At 39.9% G+C, this 20,565-nt stretch overlaps 1 protein-coding gene across 1 annotated transcript; it reads right to left on the bottom strand.

Annotated features, from left to right (window-relative positions):
• Positions 1-628: 628 nt before the first annotated feature.
• Positions 629-18,676, bottom strand: LOC135464378 (RNA-binding region-containing protein 3-like). Its single transcript, XM_064741803.1, has 14 exons — positions 18,534-18,676; positions 17,628-17,675; positions 15,271-15,380; positions 13,712-13,813; positions 12,011-12,122; positions 10,008-10,076; positions 8,900-9,003; positions 8,513-8,766; positions 7,176-7,252; positions 6,224-6,326; positions 5,502-5,596; positions 4,972-5,030; positions 3,826-3,958; positions 629-1,294 (listed from the first exon to the last, which is right to left on the bottom strand). Exons 1-14 carry the CDS (start codon positions 18,660-18,662, stop codon positions 1,238-1,240), a joined length of 1,452 nt encoding a protein of 483 aa, XP_064597873.1. The 5' UTR covers positions 18,663-18,676; the 3' UTR covers positions 629-1,237.
• Positions 18,677-20,565: the final 1,889 nt, after the last annotated feature.

Raw genomic sequence — 20,565 nt, 5'->3', positions numbered from 1 at the left:
AATATGTACGTCAAATAATAGGCAGTTCGTCAGTGATGTGCCAAAGGTTGGTGGTTTACGCCGGGTACCCAGTTTCCTTCAACCATAAAACTTAAATAAACCCATAAATGATTGCCGTCTATCGTTGTGGGAGAAATTTTGCTTTCTATATAATCTAGTTTATATGGTTGTATTATTTCGTTAATATATATATACATTTTCTTTACATTAATAGCGACACTCAGGTTTTAACCAATTCACCGCATTAATTGATTGACATGGAAATAAAGTTACATATTCAATGCATATATTCCTCGAGATTGCTTCTGTTGTTCACGTCATGTAGAGAGAGCCATTTAGCGCTACTAATAAATCCAAAAACCATGTGTAAAAGCATAACTCTGCGTATCGCTCATGTAACTACATGGGTCCCTATATGTGAAGCAGGACAGCTCAAAGAAGATATATGCGATGAGCTTAGGAAGTTAAATTTTGTTTTTGAAAGTTTAACTATAATTGCCAGTCTCCAATACACGCTGACGCCCGTGGTTCGAACAAGTTGTAAGTGTAAGTATTACTCAAGGCATACGTCACCTGGCGAGTGGGTAAAACCACCGAGGCTTTGAACCGTATTTTATTAATTTATTTAATTGATGTTTTACGTCGTACTCAAGAGTATTTCACTTATACGATGGCGGTCAGCATTATCATGGGAGGAAACCGGGCGGAGCCCCGGGAGAAACCCACGATTATCTGCAGTTTGCTGGAAGATCTTCCCGCCTACGGCAAAAGAGGAAGCCCGCGTGACCTGGACTTGAACTCACAGCGATCACATTGGTGAGAGGCTCCGGGGACATTGCGCCGCGCTGGAGTGATAACCCCATCGGCCACGGACCATATAGTAGGCAGGTTTATGAATGTAGAAATTAAAAAAAACAACACAGGTGGATACTTCATAGCGCAACGCAAATGCCCAGGAGTGAAAGCGACCGGCTTTTGTTACCAAAGGCCCACAAGCAGTGAGAGAGTCTACAAATTCCCTGCCCAATATAAATGTCTACACCTCCTGTGTCTCAGCAATTCACAGTTTTCCTTCAAAATATACCTGCATTTCCATCGCAGACCCCTCTAGTAAACTCTTCGTCTCAATCACTATGTAACAAAGCAAAAATGTGCCTTCACACATAAATTTATTCAGTAAATATTCGTGTACAAAAAAAGGAAGGGAATAGAATCTTGAACAAGTTGTCTCCCTTGGTCATCTTAGCGGTTTCGCATCCTCAGGTTGTTTGGGTTTGGCTGATCGAGCAAATTGCTGAGAGGTTGTTAAGGTCATTCTCTTTGAAATTGTGAAATAAAATACTTCCTAAAATAATACCAAGAGAACAATGTATCACTGACTATTTGAAACATTTACTTCATCTTTCTTATATGGTGAAAGAGTGTACTCAATTGCCGTTTCTGAAGTAGTGAAGTCAAACTTACACACTTTTGTGAAGCATAAATTATTGCCAAATTCAAGTTTAATTTCAATTATAGCGTTGTGTTGTGCTTGGAATATAATATCACTTACAGGCAGAACATTACTTCAGTTGTAAACATGAAAAGGCAACCCCAATTCAGGACATATTTACAGTGCTCACAAAAATGCGATGCTGAAGACACCCGACAGAATTATCCCATCCTCACTATCTGCAACAGGTATGCAAGGGACAACAAGTCTCAGGGACCTGACATGGGATTGAACCTGGGTTGCCCGCTTATGAAACGGACAAATTAACCCAATGGCAATAACAGTGAGGTTATTTGATTTTATTTGATTTGCATATGCTGTATATGAACTATCATAGTTAAAAAAAAAACAAAAAAACGTGCAATGCACTTAAAACCCCTCAGCAATGAACACAGGTACAATGTAATGAACAGATCCAACTTAACGGTGGTTTGTAATAATATGTAGATCTGCTTTGAGAGGCATTTGGAAAGTTGTCAAACTTGAGGTAGAGAATACCATTTTAGGATAACAACTTTTTTGTTTCTTTCACACTGTCGTTGCAGCCTTTTATATAAAATTTAGCTTAAATGAACCCTATGACCTTGAAGAAAAGGGTCAAGGTCGCTGAAAATCAATAGGGTTCTTCCTCATGCCAAGGTGTGATGTAAATTTGGTGAACTTGGGTTAAACCTCCTAGAGATAGCATAATTACAAGCCTTTTAAAAAGTCTAACTTAAATGACCTCAATGACCTTGAAAAAAAAGGTCAAGGTCTCTGAAAATCAATAGGGTTCTTAATCATGGCAAGGTGTAAGTTTGGTGAAGTTGGGCTACACCGTTCTAGAGATAGAGCATTTACAAGGAGATGGACAGACAATACCTCTTGGCCAGTATTGGCTGAGAGGTAAAAAAAATGCAATGTTCACCCTTGCCACAGATGTTTCAAAGCAAAAATTCATGACTTTTAGTGACTTTTCACATCTAAACACAGTAAATCATGAATTCTATCATATACAAAGTGGCAAAATCTAAAGTATTTCACCATTATACCACGTAGACCAGCTGTTCCAATATAAGGCTAGAATAATAAAGAAAGAAAAATCCACCCATGCATGAACATTACGATGATGATAATGTCATAATTCTATTAAAGGGGACAACTTTCCATTTCTGGAGAAAAGGAGACTGTAAACAGTGAATTTCTCTGATCAGTTCTTTGTATCACTACAGATGCAACAAAATATGTCCTTTATTAAATTGATACACTTGCACGAAACAACACTACCATCACTTTTTTGTTTTGTATTTTTTTCTAGCTAGACGCTAGCTTAACTCACACAATTCTGACAAACTTGTATTTTATAAAAAAAGTGAAGATTTTATGATTTATATTTGTCAGCGTAGTAAATGAAATAATCTTTCTCAGTGATCTGCCTAATATCTGTGCACACTAAATGTATTACTGTGCCCCCGGCCACTGCCCAGTGCCTGTGCACTGAATGGATTACCGTGCCCACGGCCACTGCCCAGTGCCTGTGCACTGAATGGATTACCGTGCCCACGGCCCAGTGCCTGTGCACTGAATGGATTACCGTGGCCACGGTCACTGCCCAGTGCCTGTGCACTGAATGGATTACCGTGCCCACGGCCCAGTGCCTGTGCACTGAATGGATTACCGTGCCCACAGCCACTGCCCAGTGCCTGTGCACTGAATGGATTACCGTGCCCATGGCCACTGCCCAGTGCCTGTGCACTGAATGGATTACCGTGCCCACGGCCACTGCCCAGTGCCTGTGCACTGAATGGATTACCGTGCCCCCGGCCACTGCCCAGTGCCTGTGCACTGAATGGGTTACCGTGCCCACAGTCACTGCCTAATGCCTGTGCACTGAATCTGTTACTGTGCCGACTCCCTCACAGCAGAGCAGGGGGCTTGCCAGACATGTGAAAGAGGATGTCCAAACATCCCTTCTGAGGCCATTTTGTTATAACAGTGTGTGCAGATTTCATTTTCTTCTATCTCTCCCATGTCAAAAGTGCTGAAAACAGAGTGTTCAAACAGCACCAGTTTTCTATTTCTATGTTTTTGCTGGCTCACCCTATGCTGCACAGGTGAAGAGTGAGGAAAACGAGAGTTCATCACTGTTTGACAACTCTGTTTATCCCAGGTGTTACCAGTAGTGGATTTTATTTCGCTCACCTCGCATATGACAAAAAAGCCCCACACAGATGACAGTTGGATAGGCTCATGTGCGTATACACATTTCCACATTGAAATACCCAGATAAGAGAAAACTCATGACTTTCCCCAAATGACTTTTCCCGTAAGAATATAACGAATAGAAAGGATACAACCACCATGGGTCTGCCATGTAGAATGTAACCGTTGACGTCTCTCACGGCCCGTTTGGCAGGCTTCTCCGACGGGTAAGTGATGAAAGCCTGACCTTTCATCCGACCTTCCTTCATCAGACGAATGTCCCACCTGGTGAAAATATTTATTCATTAATTTGATTGGTGTTTTTCGGTGCACTCAAGAATATTTCTCTTATACGTCGGCAGCCAGCATTATGGTGGGTGAAAACCAGGCAGAGCCCGGGGGAAACCCACGACCATCTGCAGGTTGCTGGTAGACTCTCCCACGTGGTGAAAGTACAGCCACAAGTTCATCTGTCATTCATACTGGGCTTTATTATTCATACATATCAGGATTCAGTGCTATTTCTGGAATTCTGTTTGTTTGTTTTTCTTTTTTTAACATTTTCTTTAGTACGATGAAGGCATTGAGAGGGAATCAAAGCATACAAAATGCTAAAAAATGTTGTTATCCTATCCAAACCAACAAGATATAGCCAATTATTTTATAAAATGTATATTCGTTTTATTTATTTATTTTACACCCTAATCAAGAATATTTACAACCAGAGAGGAATACAGCATGAGTTGAGCTACAACTCACAGCCACTCCATTGGGTGAGTGAGTGAGTGCTTGGGGTTTAACGTCGTGCTCAACAATTTTTCAGTCATATGACAACGAAAGAATCCTTTGAGTGCAGGTCATGTGCCACCTTGTTGCAGGATGGATTTCCACCGCTCTTTTATCTAGTGCTGCTTCACTGAGATGACTTATGGAAGGTAAGTAAGCCACCCTGCCCGGGCCATTATACTGATACGGGTCAACCAGTCGTCGCACTATCCCCTTCATGCTGAACACCTAGCGAGAAAGTTACAACTTCCTCTTTTAAAGTCTTAGGTGTGACTCGACCCAGGATTGATTCTGGATCTACCACCCCCAAAAGCTTATGCTCTACCAACTGTGCTATCCAGGCCGGTACCACCCCATTGGTGAGAGGCTCCTAAGGAGAACACATTAACCTCTGGGCCACTGAGGCCCAAAATAGAATACTGAAAAAGCTTCTATGAAAAAAATGGTTAAAAGATTCAACCTCTTCACTTTTGACTTTCACAGTCTGTGAAATCGTTCCATGTACAACTTACATGTCCTTAACTTCCTCTGACTCCAAATCCACGTATCGTCCAAATATGTAGAGCAAGTCCTACAAGAAACAAACATTGGACAGAGTTACTGTTTGCTCAAAATCAATAAACAGTCATTAAGGAAAATATTCTTGTGTACAGGGTTAGGCACCAACTAATTAAATAAATGAATAAATGAGATCAAAGTACAGAGACCAGACAAAGCTTATATTTGCTAGCAAGACTGCTAAAGATCTCGCCTGTAGGAGACACATGGAGACACTTCAGCTCACATACATCAAGCAGTGAAGTTGTGAATTTTGTAATTTACCACAATGAATATGCTTTCAGCGCATGGAACAACCCTCTCCTGTTATTGTGCTCTACATGTGTGCAAAACCTGAGCTCAGAACATCCAACAACACTTATTATGATGCCGCTCCTTCCCTCTTATTTAACGCGGATGCTCAGGGTATGCCATAAGCTACAGGTGAGGTGTGCAGATGTACTGGTGAGCTAAAAAGGGAGGTAACTGCCCTGCATGTACGTACCTCCTCAGTTGTTTGCTTGCTGAGATTTTTGATGTACAGTCGTGTCGTGGGCTCCCCTGCCTGGTAATTTCTGAACACAGATGACGTTTTCATTTCTGAATAGAGAAAACAAAATATTTTCAATTACTTTTGTTTAGGCCTGGGACATCCTACTGCTCTATGGACAGAAAAACATCTGTTGAGATCGTTGGGTTTGCCTTGTTTTCTCCACCCACAAACCTAACCTACACCTTAAAAGTGAACACAATTTCAAGGTAGCCCCTTGGTGGCCATTTCCAATGGGTTTCTGGGCCTTCAGTGGGTATACAGGTATCACAAGTCTAAATCTGAAAGTGAAACCGACCTGTAGATACATCATATGTAAAAGTAATGCATCACAAAAAGGGGAATAACTCTGTACAATATTTGTCACTAGGATCCATTTTCAAAAGGCTGTATTTAAAGTGTAGTGGTTTTGTAGATACAGTTTTAATTAAAGCAATACATCATAAAAAGGGTCGTAACTCTTTATGTATTTGCCTTCGAAATCTATAAGATTCTGGGCTAATTGTAGTACACACGAAGATTAATAGATCTATTTAAAGTGAAAGAGATCTGTAAATATAGTGTTAATGTTGAAAAGTTTACGGAAGGATGGACAGACGGACAGACAATGCCTCAACAAAATAACAAAGATAACTGAGTGTAAACCAAATGAATACATTAGGAAATAAGTTACATACCTTCACTGGATATTCTTCCTCTACGCAGCTGGTCAGAGCTGACAAACTTGGACTTGTCCACTCTCAGTTCATCCTCAGCATCATCTTCAGCAGGTTCTTCCGGCTACAAGAGACAAGAGGCTCTAACTGATCAAAATATTCACATAAATTTCACTGGGTTCTCTGGCTACAAGACATAGGTTATAACTGATCAAAATGTTCACAGAATCTTCCGTAGGTTCTTTCTACAAGACATTGGTTATAAATGATCAAAATGTCAAGGGAATTTTCAGAAGGTTCCTCTGGCTAAAAAATAGGCTAAATACAACTGATCAAAATATTCACATAAATTTCACTGGGTTCTTCTGGCTACAAGACATAGGTTATAACTGATCAAAATGTTCACAGAATCTTCAGTAGGTTCTTTCTACAAGACATTGGTTATAAATGATCAAAATGTCAAGGAATTTTCAGAAGGTTCCTCTGGCTAAAAAATAGGCTAAATACAACTGATCAAAATATTCACATAAATTTCACTGGGTTCTTCTGGCTACAAGACATAGGTTATAACTGATCAAAATGTTCACAGAATCTTCAGTGGGTTCTTGTTTTTACAAGAAATATGCTATAACGGATCAAAATGTTCACAGAATCTTCAGAAAGTTGCTCTGGCAAAGAAATAGGCTAATACAACTGATCAAAATATTCACAGAATCTTCAGCGGGTTCTTCTGGCTACGACAAAAAGGTTATAACTAAAGTTATAACTAAAAAAAAAAGGTTATAACTAAAGTTATAAACAAAACAAAAAGGTTATAACTACACAAAATGTTCACAATCTTTCGAAATAATACTGGAAGTTCCTCAGTATCAGGAATCCCTCAAAGTACTGACCACCTGCTTTGTTATCAGGTGACAAACAACACTGTAAGCTAAAACTCTATCATCCAATCACAGACAGGATGATTACATACCTGTGGAACAGGTTCTAGTTTCCCAAACCCGCCCACTTCCACCTCTGGCTCAGTTGGCACAACCCTTGTACTGATTCCTCGTTAACGACTGAAACTTAAACACCAGCACATAATAATTATTATACACAGCTGTACTCCCTCCAAAGTAATTATTTTTTGTTCAAATTATTTATTTTTGGCATATGTTTAACTATATATATATATATATATATATATATATATATATATATATATATATATATGTGGTATGTGTAAATTTAAACATATATTGATAGCCTCTTTCATATTAAAACGATAACATTTGAAACAATCTAAATCAGTTATTATTTATTATAAGATTGATCACTTTTTAATGTTGCTTTCATCAGAGTATCAGTCACATAAATGACAGTGTGGAGGCAGTCCAAGCACCGACATTTATAGTGCTGCTTCACTTAAATGTTATGCTGTAAACTCTAGACATGACCACCTCCAAATCACAGCACATAAAGACACTGAGCTGACAACTACTTGGCCTATCCACCTATACTTAAGCGAGCCCAATTTTATTTCATGTTTTTACAGGCAAGCCAACACAAAAAAATCCCAATGTGGAATAAAAATAAAAATGAAAATGGACTTGTCAACTCTTGATGTTTTTATTTATTTATTTGATTGGTGTTTTACGCTGTACTCAAGAATATTTCACTCATACGACAGCAGTCAGCATTATGGTGGGAGGAAAGCAGGTAGTGCCCTGGAGAAGTCAGTGACCATCTGCAGTTTACTGACAGAATTTCCCATATGCTGATGAGGATTGACGTTTTAATGATTTTCCAATTTTTCAATGTTTTCTGATCTTGTATTTGCGTCTTCAACAACAAAAAAAAAAAAATTCCTGGATGGTCAACATTTTCTACAAATTAGATGATTTTAAAGTTTTATTTTTATATCCTTCTCTGATAATGAAAAGATATTTATTCTGCCCATAAAACAACAATTCAAATTGGTGTGGCATTAGCATCAAACAAGGCAAGTAAATGTGTACGTCAAACAAATTAGCTGATATAAAGCTTTTCATGTCCACACTCAGGATATTTGATTCATTTATTTATTGGATTGGTGTTTTACGCCATACTCAGGAATATTTCACTTATACGACGGCAGCCAGCATTGTGGTGGGAGGAAACCGGGCAGAACCCAGCAGAAACCCACGATCGTCCGCAGGTTGCTGACAGACCTTCCCACGTACGGACTCAGGATATAGCCTGTTTCCTGCTTTCCTATAAAGCAGGTGCTTTACGCTACAACAGTGTGGAATGTACACTATGACAGTTTTCAGAAATAGATGTCCATACCCTCTGTTTTCTCTTCACCTTCCTTCTCAACATCATCACTCTGTACACTGGAGGGTAAAATCAACTGAATCTTTTTCGGCTGTTGTTGTTGCTGAGGCTGTTCGAACATTTCGCTAGTGGAGATAACAAGGACTCCAGGGGGTCGGGGAGCAGTTATTTCTTGAGGCACAGGGATCACCAATTTTCTCCGCTTTCTGACTTTGTTGGGATTGGCTCTTGCTGGTCTTTTCATTACAGGCTGACTAGGTTTGGGCCTGAAGAGATATTTTGGTTAAATTATAAATTAAATAAATTAAGGTCTGAAATGAAATGTGATTTGAACACTTACATGCGCCTGTATTTTTTAGGAGTTCAGATGTGAATGTTTTATGTCTATCCCATACTCACCTGTCATCTTCTTCACTTTCAATTTCAGATTCCTCCGTGCTTGAGACATCCATTTCCTCCATTTCCAAAATGTCAGGTCTATCAATGACTTCATCTCCAGATGGCTACAGCAAGGAACATACCACTATCTTGTTAGCTGTGTTTCAGTCATTCCGTCGTCCAGTCATATATCTACTGAGTTGTAACATATCTGAGTTGTTCCTATAATACATATTTTGCCCTGTTGATTAAGTCTGCTATATAACCATTCCCTCTGCAGCTGAATGGCACCTACACCACAGAGGTCACAGGTTCAAATCCAGCTCTTGCTGTTTCAGATGTGGCTTTATATCAACAGGTTTGTTAGGTACCTTGGTTTCTCTTAGGCTTTCCGATACATACATACATACAAATAAAAAATTCTTGACTATGACACTCAAGAACAAACAATCAAAAACATTATGTTTATTTATTTAATTTGTTGTTTAATACCACTCTTCTGTCATGGCTGTCAGTTCTTATCGGTGTTTTTAGATTTATAAATGTCGAGTGACGTTGACAGCTTATTATCACCAAGCCCTCATGATCATGAGAGTTGGGACAAATTCCCTGGTGTCTCCGTGGCTCAGCTGGTTAATGCGCTAGCGCAATATAATGACAAATGCAGTCACTGTGAGTTCAAGTCCAGCTCATGTGGGTTTCCTCTCCGGACGTAAGTGGGAAGGTCTGGCAACAACCTGCGGATGGTCGTGGGTTTCCCCCAGTCTGCTCTGTTTCCACCCACCATAGTGCTGGCCACAGTCGTCGTATAAGTGAAATATTCTTGAGTACGGCGTTAAACCCCAATCAAATAAATGAATAAACAAATTCCCTTTCCAAGGCCAGGATTGAATCCGTACCTTAGGTGCTCTTGTAATTATTTATTTATTTATTTATTTGGTGTTTTACGCAGGTTGCTGGAAGACCTTCCCACATATGGCTGGTGAGCATGAGCTGAGCTTGAACTCACAGCAACTGCATTGTTGACAGGCTTCTGGGTCATTACGCCACGCTAGCGCGCTAACCAACTGAACCACGGAAGCCCCCCCCCCCCCTTGTAATTAAAAAACTATCTATATACATAACTTACAATAGGTGGTGTTGTCGTAACAGGACCAAATGGAGCAGGCAGATTCATCTTGTTCATCAAATGTAATACCTGAAACAGAGACAGGTGATTGACCAATACAACTTCAACGTTCGTTGTGGATATTTCGCACTCTGACTGAATTAAAACTTGTCCGTCATATAGGCAAGCTAAATTTGAAGTAAAAGTTGATTTTTCAATACATAGTGTAGATTCAGTTCTTTGTTTTCATTTTATACTTATCACCACCAAAAGTCATAAATGTACAACTATATATAAAATCTTTACTCAGGTAGGTACTTTCTCAGGTAGGTAAGGGGAATAACTCTGCCGATGTTGCACAGGCTTTGAAGTGCCGCCCGTTGATTTAACCAGAAATTACTACGACTAATGATTACAAATTCCTTATCTTTTTCTGGATGAGAAGAGACTCGTAATTTTCTGTAATATTACAATTAAATAATACCTCTTAAGGACATCATCAGGCCTTAAAGTGGGTTTGAAATGTAACTATGTTCTGGCATTAAAAACTATCATATTTCGTTTTCCATCTAAGACAACAACTTCAACCTTTTTAATTCAATCCAAAAAGACACAAAAAAGAACTTGTATTTTTACTTCAGGTAAGCTTTGATGCCACCAATGGGGACTTCATTAAAATTACTCCCATATCAAAATGTAGTTACGACGAATGTAAGAATTTTAAAATTGGACCCTGACTTAAGTTCACCTAGATGGACCAGTAGTGACCCTAACTTGAGTTCATCTAGATGGACCAGTAGTGACCCTGACTTGAGTTCATCTAGATGGACCAGTAGTGACCCTGACTTGAGTCCATCTAGATGGACCAGTAGTGACCCTGACTTGAGTTCATCTAGATGGATCAGTAATGACCCTGACTTGAGTTCATCTGGATGGACCAGTAGTGGCCCTGACTTGAGTTCATCTAGATGGACCAGTAGTGACCCTGACTTGAGTTCATCTAGATGGACCACTAGTGACCCTGACTTGATGTGCCTCAATATGTTACTTTTGTGAATATAATTCCACTAGCCATCCAATAGCAAAGGATCTCGGCCGTGATCTTTTAATATGGAATTAGGCGTATTTTTGACTTTGGCTAGGATTTACAGGAGAATGGTGATGTAAGGGAAAGTAGTGATTGTGGCAAAATGTGAGTAAATATTTTAGCTTTCAGAATCGCCGTGCTATATGTGTAATCAGGGAGAATCTAAAGCTCATGCATCAGAATTGAACGAGGAGGTAGCTCTTTGTAAGCATTATACCGGAACTGGGTGCACATAACTCCCAGGTTAAGGGTGGCCAGCGGTCCCCGCGTTTCAGCACATATAAGCCACCTTTAGACCGAGATCTAGCCATCGACGTAATTTATCAGCGCTTGTAGCGACTGTCCCGAGATTCCTCCAAGCCTCGTTTCTTGGCAGATGTGGGCGATTTTTCGATAAGATTGGTCAATTTATATTCGCCATTCAAGTCAAAAATAAAGTCACCAAGGAAATCCCATGATTTGAATGTTTTCAATGTGACCATTTAGCCATGTGTTGACATCGCTGGTAATATCTGTTAGCTACATAATCAAGTCATTAAGCAGTCTTCTTGTCATGCTCATTTTTGCCATCTTGAGAAGAAAAACGTGAATATTGCCCTGATAACAAGGGGAACTCTTCTGTCTTTGGAGGTCGTTTCAATCTGTGCCACTGATAGAAGAATGCGCGAAATTCATAGATGCCGTCTTCTAACAGATTTTTAAAATATATTTATTTATTTTTTTGAGAAACGGGAAATTGTTCTCAACATTTAGCATGTGGGCGACCGATGCATAACCTGTAGGAGTCCTGGTTGCTTATTTTAAAACCTGTATCATGGTAAAAAAGATCCCCCCTCCAGCCCGTAAAAAAAAAAGAAAAAAAAAAGAAAAAAACATACACGAATGGGCAAAGATAGAATCTGTTCAAATTTGACTTGAGAGGAAAATAGAGGAATACCTGGACATAAAACTTTGGGCACCCTGCTAAAGCATTGGCTATGTTGGTGAGAATCGACACCGTCGGCTGTGGGTAGAGATAATGAAGATTTGGGTTTCGTGGGTAGTCAATGCTGAAAGATCGAAATAGAGGACATGAAACAGTCATTTCTGTTTGGTTGGTTAGTTTGATCAATGGATAACACGAAACAGTCATTTCTGTTTGGTTGGTTAGTTTGATCAACAGAGGACATGAAACAGTCATTTCTGTTTGGTTGGTTAGTCTGATGAACGGATAACATGAAACAGTCTTTCCTGTTAGGTTGGTATGCTTGCTTCATAGGTAGACAATGCTGAAAGACACACAGAAATCAGGAGAGTCATTTTTGTTTGGATGGTTACTCAATACCCTCTGGTGAAAATATACTGACACCAAACCTGACACCTCAATGTCTTCTGGTAACAGTACAAGGACATCAGACATGACATCTTTATGCCTTCTAGTCACAGTATACTGACACCAGATCTGACACCTCAATGTCTTCTGGTAACAGTACACGGACATCAGACATGACATCTCCATGCCTTCTAGTCACAGTATACTGACACCAGATCTGACACCTCCATGTCTTCTGGTAACAGTGTACTGACACCAGGCATTACACCTCAATACCGTCTGGTGAAAATATACTGACACCAAACCTGATACCTCATTGCCTTCAGGTAACAGTACACGGACATCAGACATGACATCTTTATGCCTTCTAGTCACAGTATACTGACACCAGATCTGACACCTCAATGTCTTCTGGTAACAGTACACTGACATCAGACATGACATCTCTATGAATTCTAGTCACAGTATACTGACACCAGATCTGACACCTCAATGTCTTCTGGTAACAGTATACTAACACCAGGCATGACACCTCAATACCGTCTGGTGAAAATATACTGACACCAAACCTGACACCTCAATGCCTTCTGGTAACAGTACAAGGACATCAGACATGACATCTTTATGCCTTCTAGTCACAGTATACTGACACCAGATCTGACACCTCAATGTCTTCTGGTAACAGTGTACTGACACCAGGCATGACACCTCAATACCCTCTGGTGAAAATATACTGACACCAAACCTGACATCTCAATGCCTTCTGGTAACAGTACAAGGACATCAGACCTGACATCTTTATGCCTTCTAGTCACAGTATACTGACACCAGATCTGACACCTCAATGTCTTCTGGTAACAGTACACGGACATCAGACATGACATCTCTATGCCTTCTAGTCACAGTATACTGACACCAGATCTGGCACCTCAATGTCTTCTGGTAACTGTGTACTGACACCAGGCATGACACCTCAATACCCTCTGGTGAAAATATACTGACACCAAACCTGACACCTCAATGCCTTCTGGTAACAGTACACGGACATCAGACATGGCATCTCCATGCTTTCTAGTCACAGTATACTGACACCAGATCTGACACCTCAATGCCCCCTGGTAACAGTACACTGACATCAGACATCACATCTCCATGCCTTCTAGTCAATGCCTTTTGAACATAGCAAATAGACCTATCCTCATGCTTCAAACCTGTGAGGAGTGTCAAGTGAAGACAATTTTTCACATTTAGCTCTGTCAGAAATATTATAACCATAAATGCAGCGAAAATTTGGTAGAGATACCCTGAGTAATATTCTTCACTCACCCATGCTTTTCGTACACCTCATCCTGCTGGGGCTTCCACTGCTGGATTTCAGGGGGAGATAACTCTTCTGGTTTATCTTCCTTCTCTTTACCAACAACGGGTCTATCAGAAAAAAATACATCAGATGTTATTTGGCTACAGTTTCTCATTCTTGACATATACTAAACTTATGATGAATTTGTCAAGTTCCATATCTTAGTTTTGCAAATGCTAAGTATTTACTTTATTATTTGATGGGTGTTTAACATGTAACTTTCTCAGGAGTTTTGGGGCCTCCGTGGCTCAGTTGGTTAGCGCACTAGCGCAGCGCAATGACCCAGGAGTCTCTGACCAATGCGGTCGCTGTGAGTTCAAGTCCAGCTCATGCTGGCTTCCTCTCCGGCCGTAGGTGGGAAGGTCTGCCAGCAACCTGCGGATGGTCGTGGGTTTCCCCCGGACTCTGCCCGATTTCCACCCACCATAATGCTGGTCGCCGTCTTATAAGTGAAATATTCTTGAGTACGGCGTAAAGCACCAATCAAATAAATCTCAGGAGTTTTAGGTCTGACATTTTTTAGGTTAGATTATGGGCAGAGAAAACCAGAGTTACATGACCCTGTCATACATCTTGACTTAAAAACCCAGCTGTTTCGCAAGACGACTTATTATTCCTGTTGTAATGAGCCAGTAAAAACTCAAAAACATATTAACTGGTTACAACACCCTGTGTCTGAAAGCTACATTAAAGTAATCATGAATGATAACTGTTGTTTTCATGAATGAAAACTGAAAATATTTAGTGTTTAAAGAGTTACTACAGCATGAAGACCGGAACGTCTTTACGATAACAGAAAGTTAAATGATAAGGACTGAGATTTATCATTTAACAAATTAGTCTGAAATTCCTTTGCTAAATTGTTAAAAAAAAAGCAATCTATTAAAAACCATTGTCACTAGTTTTGCAGGATAGCACAGAAACAAAAGTATTCGGTCCTTTCCAATTTTGCTTGATGTGACATCGGGCAAGAACACCTGGCGTCATCATTTCCTGACGTATAGCCACAAATGACGTCATACTTTCATACGCACATGACATCATTCCAGCATAACTGCCTCACTTGACGTCACATCTACTTGACTCATCGTCACATATGGAACATCATCGAATCACATCAGAAAAATTTTAGGGAAACTCCTGAAGATTTTGTTTTTTTTAGGACTCTTCACTTATACGAGTTAAGTAGTGTTACTCATTGTAAATTTTTTGGAACCCGTGGTGTTACCTATGTTTTCTAGGGTATCCTACTTGTCATTTTAATATTTCCGCGTTGCTTCTCTTAGCACTGAAGTAGCACTATAAGCAAATAATACAAAAGAGAATTAAAAAAAGTTATTTTTCACGTTTGAGGCATGCTGTCCTGTAATAAAATACTCGTTTTAATAAAGTACATATTTTCTGTTAGGACTTCTATGCCATTTTGTTCCTCACGACTGGACAGTTTTATTGGCATTTAAGCACATCATAATTTGGTTAATTTATCATTTTCTTTAAGTCGAGAGAAAAAAACTTTTAAAAATACCTTTGAGGAGGATCTGACAGTTTGGGGAAGTGTTTCTGGTCAGCACTTTTGGCAAACTCCACAACCAAAACTGACCCCAAAACTTTCAGCTGGTGTAACCTCTGTAAGGCCTAAAACATTCACCAAATCATCAACAGTCAAAAAAGAAACTACAACCAAGTCTGACCCAAAAACCCTTCAGATAGTGTAACCTCTGTAAGGCCTAAAACATTCACCAAATCATCAAGAGTCAAAAAAGAAACTACAACCAAGTCTGACCCAAAAACCTTCAGATAGTGTAACCTCTGTTAGGCCTAAAACATTCACCAAATCATCAACAGTCAAAAAAGAAACTACAACCAAGTCTGACCCAAAAACCTTCAGATAGTGTAACCTCTGTAAGGCCTGAAAACATTCACCACATCATCAAGAGTCAAGAAAGAAACTACAACCCAGTCTGACCCCAAACCCTTCAGATAGTGCAACCTCTGTTAGGCCTAAAACATTCACCAAATCATCAACAGTCAAAAAAGAAACTACAACCAAGTCTGACCCAAAAACCTTCAGATAGTGTAACCTCTGTAGGGTCTAAAACATTCACCAAATCATCAGGAGTCAAAAAACAAACTACAACAAAGTCTGTCCCAAAACTTTCAGATAGTGATACCTCTGTAAGGCCTAAAACATTCACCACATCATCAAGAGTCAAAAAAGAAACTACAACCAAGTCTGACCCAAAAACCCTTCAGATAGTGTAACCTCTGTAAGGCTTGAAAACATTCACCAAATCATCAAGAGTCAAGAAAGAAACTACAACCAAGTCTGACCCCAAACCCTTCAGATAGTGTAACCTCTGTTAGGCCTAAAACATTCACCAAATCATCAACAGTCAAAAAAGAAACTACAACCAAGTCTGACCCAAAAACCTTCAGATAGTGTAACCTCTGTAAGGTCTAAAACATTCACCAAATCATCAACAGTCAAAAAAGAAACTACAACCAAGTCTGACCCCAAACCCTTCAGATAGTGTAACCTCTGTTAGGCCTAAAACATTCACCAAATCATCAACAGTCAAAAAAGAAACTACAACCAAGTCTGACCCAAAAACCTTCAGATAGTGTAACCTCTGTAAGGTCTAAAACATTCACCAAATCATCAGGAGTCAAAAAACAAACTACAACAAAGTCTGTCCCAAAACTTTCAGATAGTGTAACCTCTGTAAGGCCTAAAACATTCACTAAATCATCAAGAGTCAAAAAAGAAACTACAACCAAGTCTGACCCCAAAACCTTCAGATAGTGTAACCTCTGTAAGGCCTAAAACATTCACCAAATCATCAAGAGTCATGCAAGAAACCATGATGACAACTATGGTAATTTGTACCAAAAAGATCACTACAAAATCCAATTAAAAACATATCTGAAAATAAAATTTACTTTTCCAGATTTTTCTTTCTGAATGAAGTAAAGAAAACAGGAATCCTCTACTGATGCCTTTTGTACCATATCAATCAATGCTTTTAGGCACAACTGTTTTTTTTCTTCATATTTGTAATACACTAAGCTTTTAACATCCACAAAGCTTCTTACTGTGCAAGAGTAGAGTTAAGAATTCATAAGGATTTTATAGATACTAATCAATGTGATGCACTTGCTCTTAACCACTGTCTATAAATGTCATTTTCCAAGATCCTTGGTTTCCTCTATACACTCAACAATTTATTTATTTGTTTCACTGAAGTTTTATGCCGTAGTGAAGAATATTTCATTTATACAAGGGCGGACAGCATTCTGGTGTAAGGAAACCGGGCAGAGGAAGGAGGAAACTATGACCATCTGCAGGTTGGTGCCAGACCTGACCACGTACACACTCAACAAGATCTCATTTATTACCTGCTGGTGGGCAGATTTATGGACGCAAGAAACTTGAGTGAGTGAGTGAGTGCTTGGGGTTTAATGTCGTACTCAACAATTTTTCAGTCATATGACGACGAAGGAATCCTTAGGGTGCATGTACGTGAAATGTGCCTCCTTGTTGCAGGACGGATTTCCACCGCTCTTTTATTTAGTGCTGCATCACTGAGACGACTTACCGAAGGCAAGTAAGCCGCCCCGCCCGAGCCATTATACTGATACGGGTCAACCAGTCGTTGCACTATCCCCTTCATGCCGAACACCAAGCGAGGAAGTTACAACTTCCTCTTTTAAAGTCTTAGGTGTGACTCGATCAAGGATTGATCCTGGATCTACCGGTCCCGAAGCGGGCGCTCTACCAACTGTGCTATCCGGGCCGGTCCAAGAAACTTGACAGAGCTAAAATAAATACACTAATACAAGATGGCACCAAATTAATAAACCAAATAAAATATAACCGAATACCTTTTTAGCTGCTTCAGGGCTGTCAAATGTGGCAAAGGCTGTGTTTTTCTGAGAAAAAAAAACACATTAAACATGAAACAGAGGCATGTTAAATTATTTTTCCCTTTAATTTGTGTTAGTGCATCTCATAATACTTTTGCATTTATTTATTCATTTATTTGATTGGTGTTTTATGCCGTACTCAAGAATATTTCACTTATACAATGGCAGGCAGCATTATGGTGGGAGGAAACCGGGTAGCGCCCAGGGGAAACCCACGACCATCCACAGGTTTCTGGCAGACCTTCCCACTTATGGCCAGAGAGGAAGCCAGCGTGATACTTTTGTAAATGCAGTCTTTATTACAAAAGCATCTTATACTAATCTTAAATCTTTCAGTTAATAACTGTTATAAGCAGTGATAACTACATGTATGTGACACCAAATTTTACTTGCAAAATAGAGTACAAATAGAGGGGTTGCATGACACTCTTCTGGCAGCCATATTGGAGTACTATGACTATAGCAGCCCATCTTAACAGGACTCCAATATGGCTGACTGGCGGTTGTTCTGTGAGGGTAATCATGTCACATGCTGCCCCTCTAATGTGAGACTGAACCAACCATCTATATGCTTAAGAAACATGTTAGCGTAGATTTATTTATTTATTTGATTGCTGTTTCACGCAGTACTCAAGAATATTTCATTTATATGTCAACGGCCAACATTATGGTGGGAGGAAGCAGGGCAAAGCCCGGGGGAAACCCGTGACCATCCGCAGTTTGCTGGGAGACCTTGCCATGTACGGTCAGAAAGGAAGCCAGCATGATATTGGAAGTAGAACATATACATGTAAACAACAGCTATGATGATCTTCATGGACTTAATGGAACTAAGATATATTCCAGACAACTTCATATTCTCACCATTCTCCCGCTGGTTACCATGACTGTTACTTTCTGCGCATGAAAATGACGAAGTAGTCCCTCCTTCTCAACAGATGTCAGTTCACTTGGAAGATGACGCACCAAAAGCGTGTTTTCAGGTGTGGCCATGGTGATAATTGATGGCAGCTTAATTAAAAAAAAAAAAAAAACAAACCCAAAAAATAAAAAAACAACAACAAAAACATGGCAGATGAAATGAACATTCAATATAATATGTAAATCTGGAGTAAACGCAATTCAGGCAACTGAACTACAGTTGGCCTGCTACAGTGAAAACTACAGTGTAATACCATGAACAGTATCAGCTAGCAGGCCCTATTGCCCTAGTACTTTAATGTACTAGGGCAATATTATGCTTACATTTATTTATTTTATTTATTTCATTGGTGTTTTTCGCCGCACTCAAGAATATTTCGCTCATACGCCGGCAGTCAGCATTATGGTGGGAGGCAACCGAGCAAAGCCCGGTGGTAACCCACGACGATCCACAGGTTGCCATTATGCTTACACTACTGGGGACTGTCTTACGAAGCAGTCCCATGATGTGCCTGGCGTCACGTCCACGGCAATGTATAGTGAAGGGACATGTACGCTCAGTATCAAGAAAGCTTTGTGAGATGGGCGTTGATTACCATGACCATACTAAGGTGCTGACAATAGCAATGTACGTCCATGTAACACTATGAAAGGTTTGCTGGAGTTCTTACAGTATCAAGTTTATGTAGTCCATAGAGTCCATCTGACATTCATCATAACAGTAAAACTGATGTGATGTCAGAATTTTAGATTAGCAAATTGAGTCCATTTAGATTGAAAGGCTGATAAGGTTTATTCATTTGATTGGTATTTTGCGCCATACTCAAGAATATTTCACTTATACAACGACAGCCATCATTAGGGATGGACGAAACTGTGCAGAGCCTGGAGGAAACCCCCGACCAGAGCAAGTCAACATGAGCTGGACTGAAACTCACAGCAACCACATTGGTGAGAGGCTCCTGGGTCATTGCGCTGCCTTGGCATGCTAACCCTGTTGGCCCCCAGAATATTAAAACAAGGAGGCAGATCTATTAGCTCGCTGAATTAGGTTGGAGCAGTCCTTTAATTGACTTTTTGGGTGCTCAACTGGCTGCCACACAAAGCAAGGCATGGATAAAACAAACGAAATGAAAATTAGAAATGAACCATGACGTCAGCACTTAACCTATGTGCTCTTGTTCACTCAGTAGTGTGACAGTGCAGATTTGTTTGTGTCAGATGGGAAGTGGGTGCTGAATGAATTGTCTGTTAGTAAGAGAGGAAACAGATAAATGGCTGGGAGATTTGGCAGTTGTAAAGACTATGTTTAATTTGTCCTTCTGTCATTTGGACTTCTGTTAATCAATGAGCCCCTTCTCAGATGGCCATTGCAAAAAGCTGGTTCTTCAATGGATTTATCTAACTTTACCACGTGATAGCAGCTTTAACTTTCGTGTTCCGGGGATATTAAGCTCAGGTTGCTAGAAAGTGGTAGAGTGACGTCAATTCTTTGAGGAAGATGCTTTCGCATTCCAAGTGAACATCTCAGTGACTAACATAACAAGAGCACCAACCTAGTTTTTACAACCGCCAAATGGTTTAAGTGGGGCATGTAACTACCTAACACTCAGTTCTGTGAACTGTAATAAATGCTGAAATCCGTTCCTTCCTACGTTGCCACTTTCACATCTTCACGTCCTCCTTCGTTCACTGGTGACGGAAAATGCGCACCAAATGAAGCCCGACAGCCGCTGTGCAACAGAAAATGTAAACACTAGCACGTGCTTCCGGGTTGAATTTATTTGCTTTCTCTTTGCATTTTGTAGTGTTAAAATTACTACACACAAAGCTAAGCTAGGTCGAACTTTAAAATTAAGCCAACAAATGAAAATAAAGCGCACACAAGCAGGTTACCATGAACAAATCGCAACTGTGTTTCAGCAGGATGTACACATGACGCGCACGCGCAGTTCGTCGTCTTCATTGCGTTGAC

This window comes from Liolophura sinensis, chromosome 4, assembly GCF_032854445.1.
Source record: "Liolophura sinensis isolate JHLJ2023 chromosome 4, CUHK_Ljap_v2, whole genome shotgun sequence".
Lineage (NCBI taxonomy): Eukaryota > Metazoa > Mollusca > Polyplacophora > Chitonida > Chitonidae > Liolophura > Liolophura sinensis.
This window is presented reverse-complemented; position numbering and strand designations above follow the sequence as displayed.

Excerpts from the sequence above, each read along its gene's own strand:
- LOC135464378 (XM_064741803.1), bottom strand. The coding sequence starts at position 18,662 with ATGGCCACACCTGAAAACACGCTTTTGGTGCGTCATCTTCCAAGTGAA. Across the intron at positions 7,253-8,512 it reads AGGTGAAGAGAAAACAGAGG|GAATCAGTACAAGGGTTGTG; the intron begins GTATGGACATCT and ends GTCGTTAACGAG. Across the intron at positions 1,295-3,825 it reads ATGGCAGACCCATGGTGGTT|CAATTTGCTCGATCAGCCAA; the intron begins GTATCCTTTCTA and ends ACAACCTCTCAG.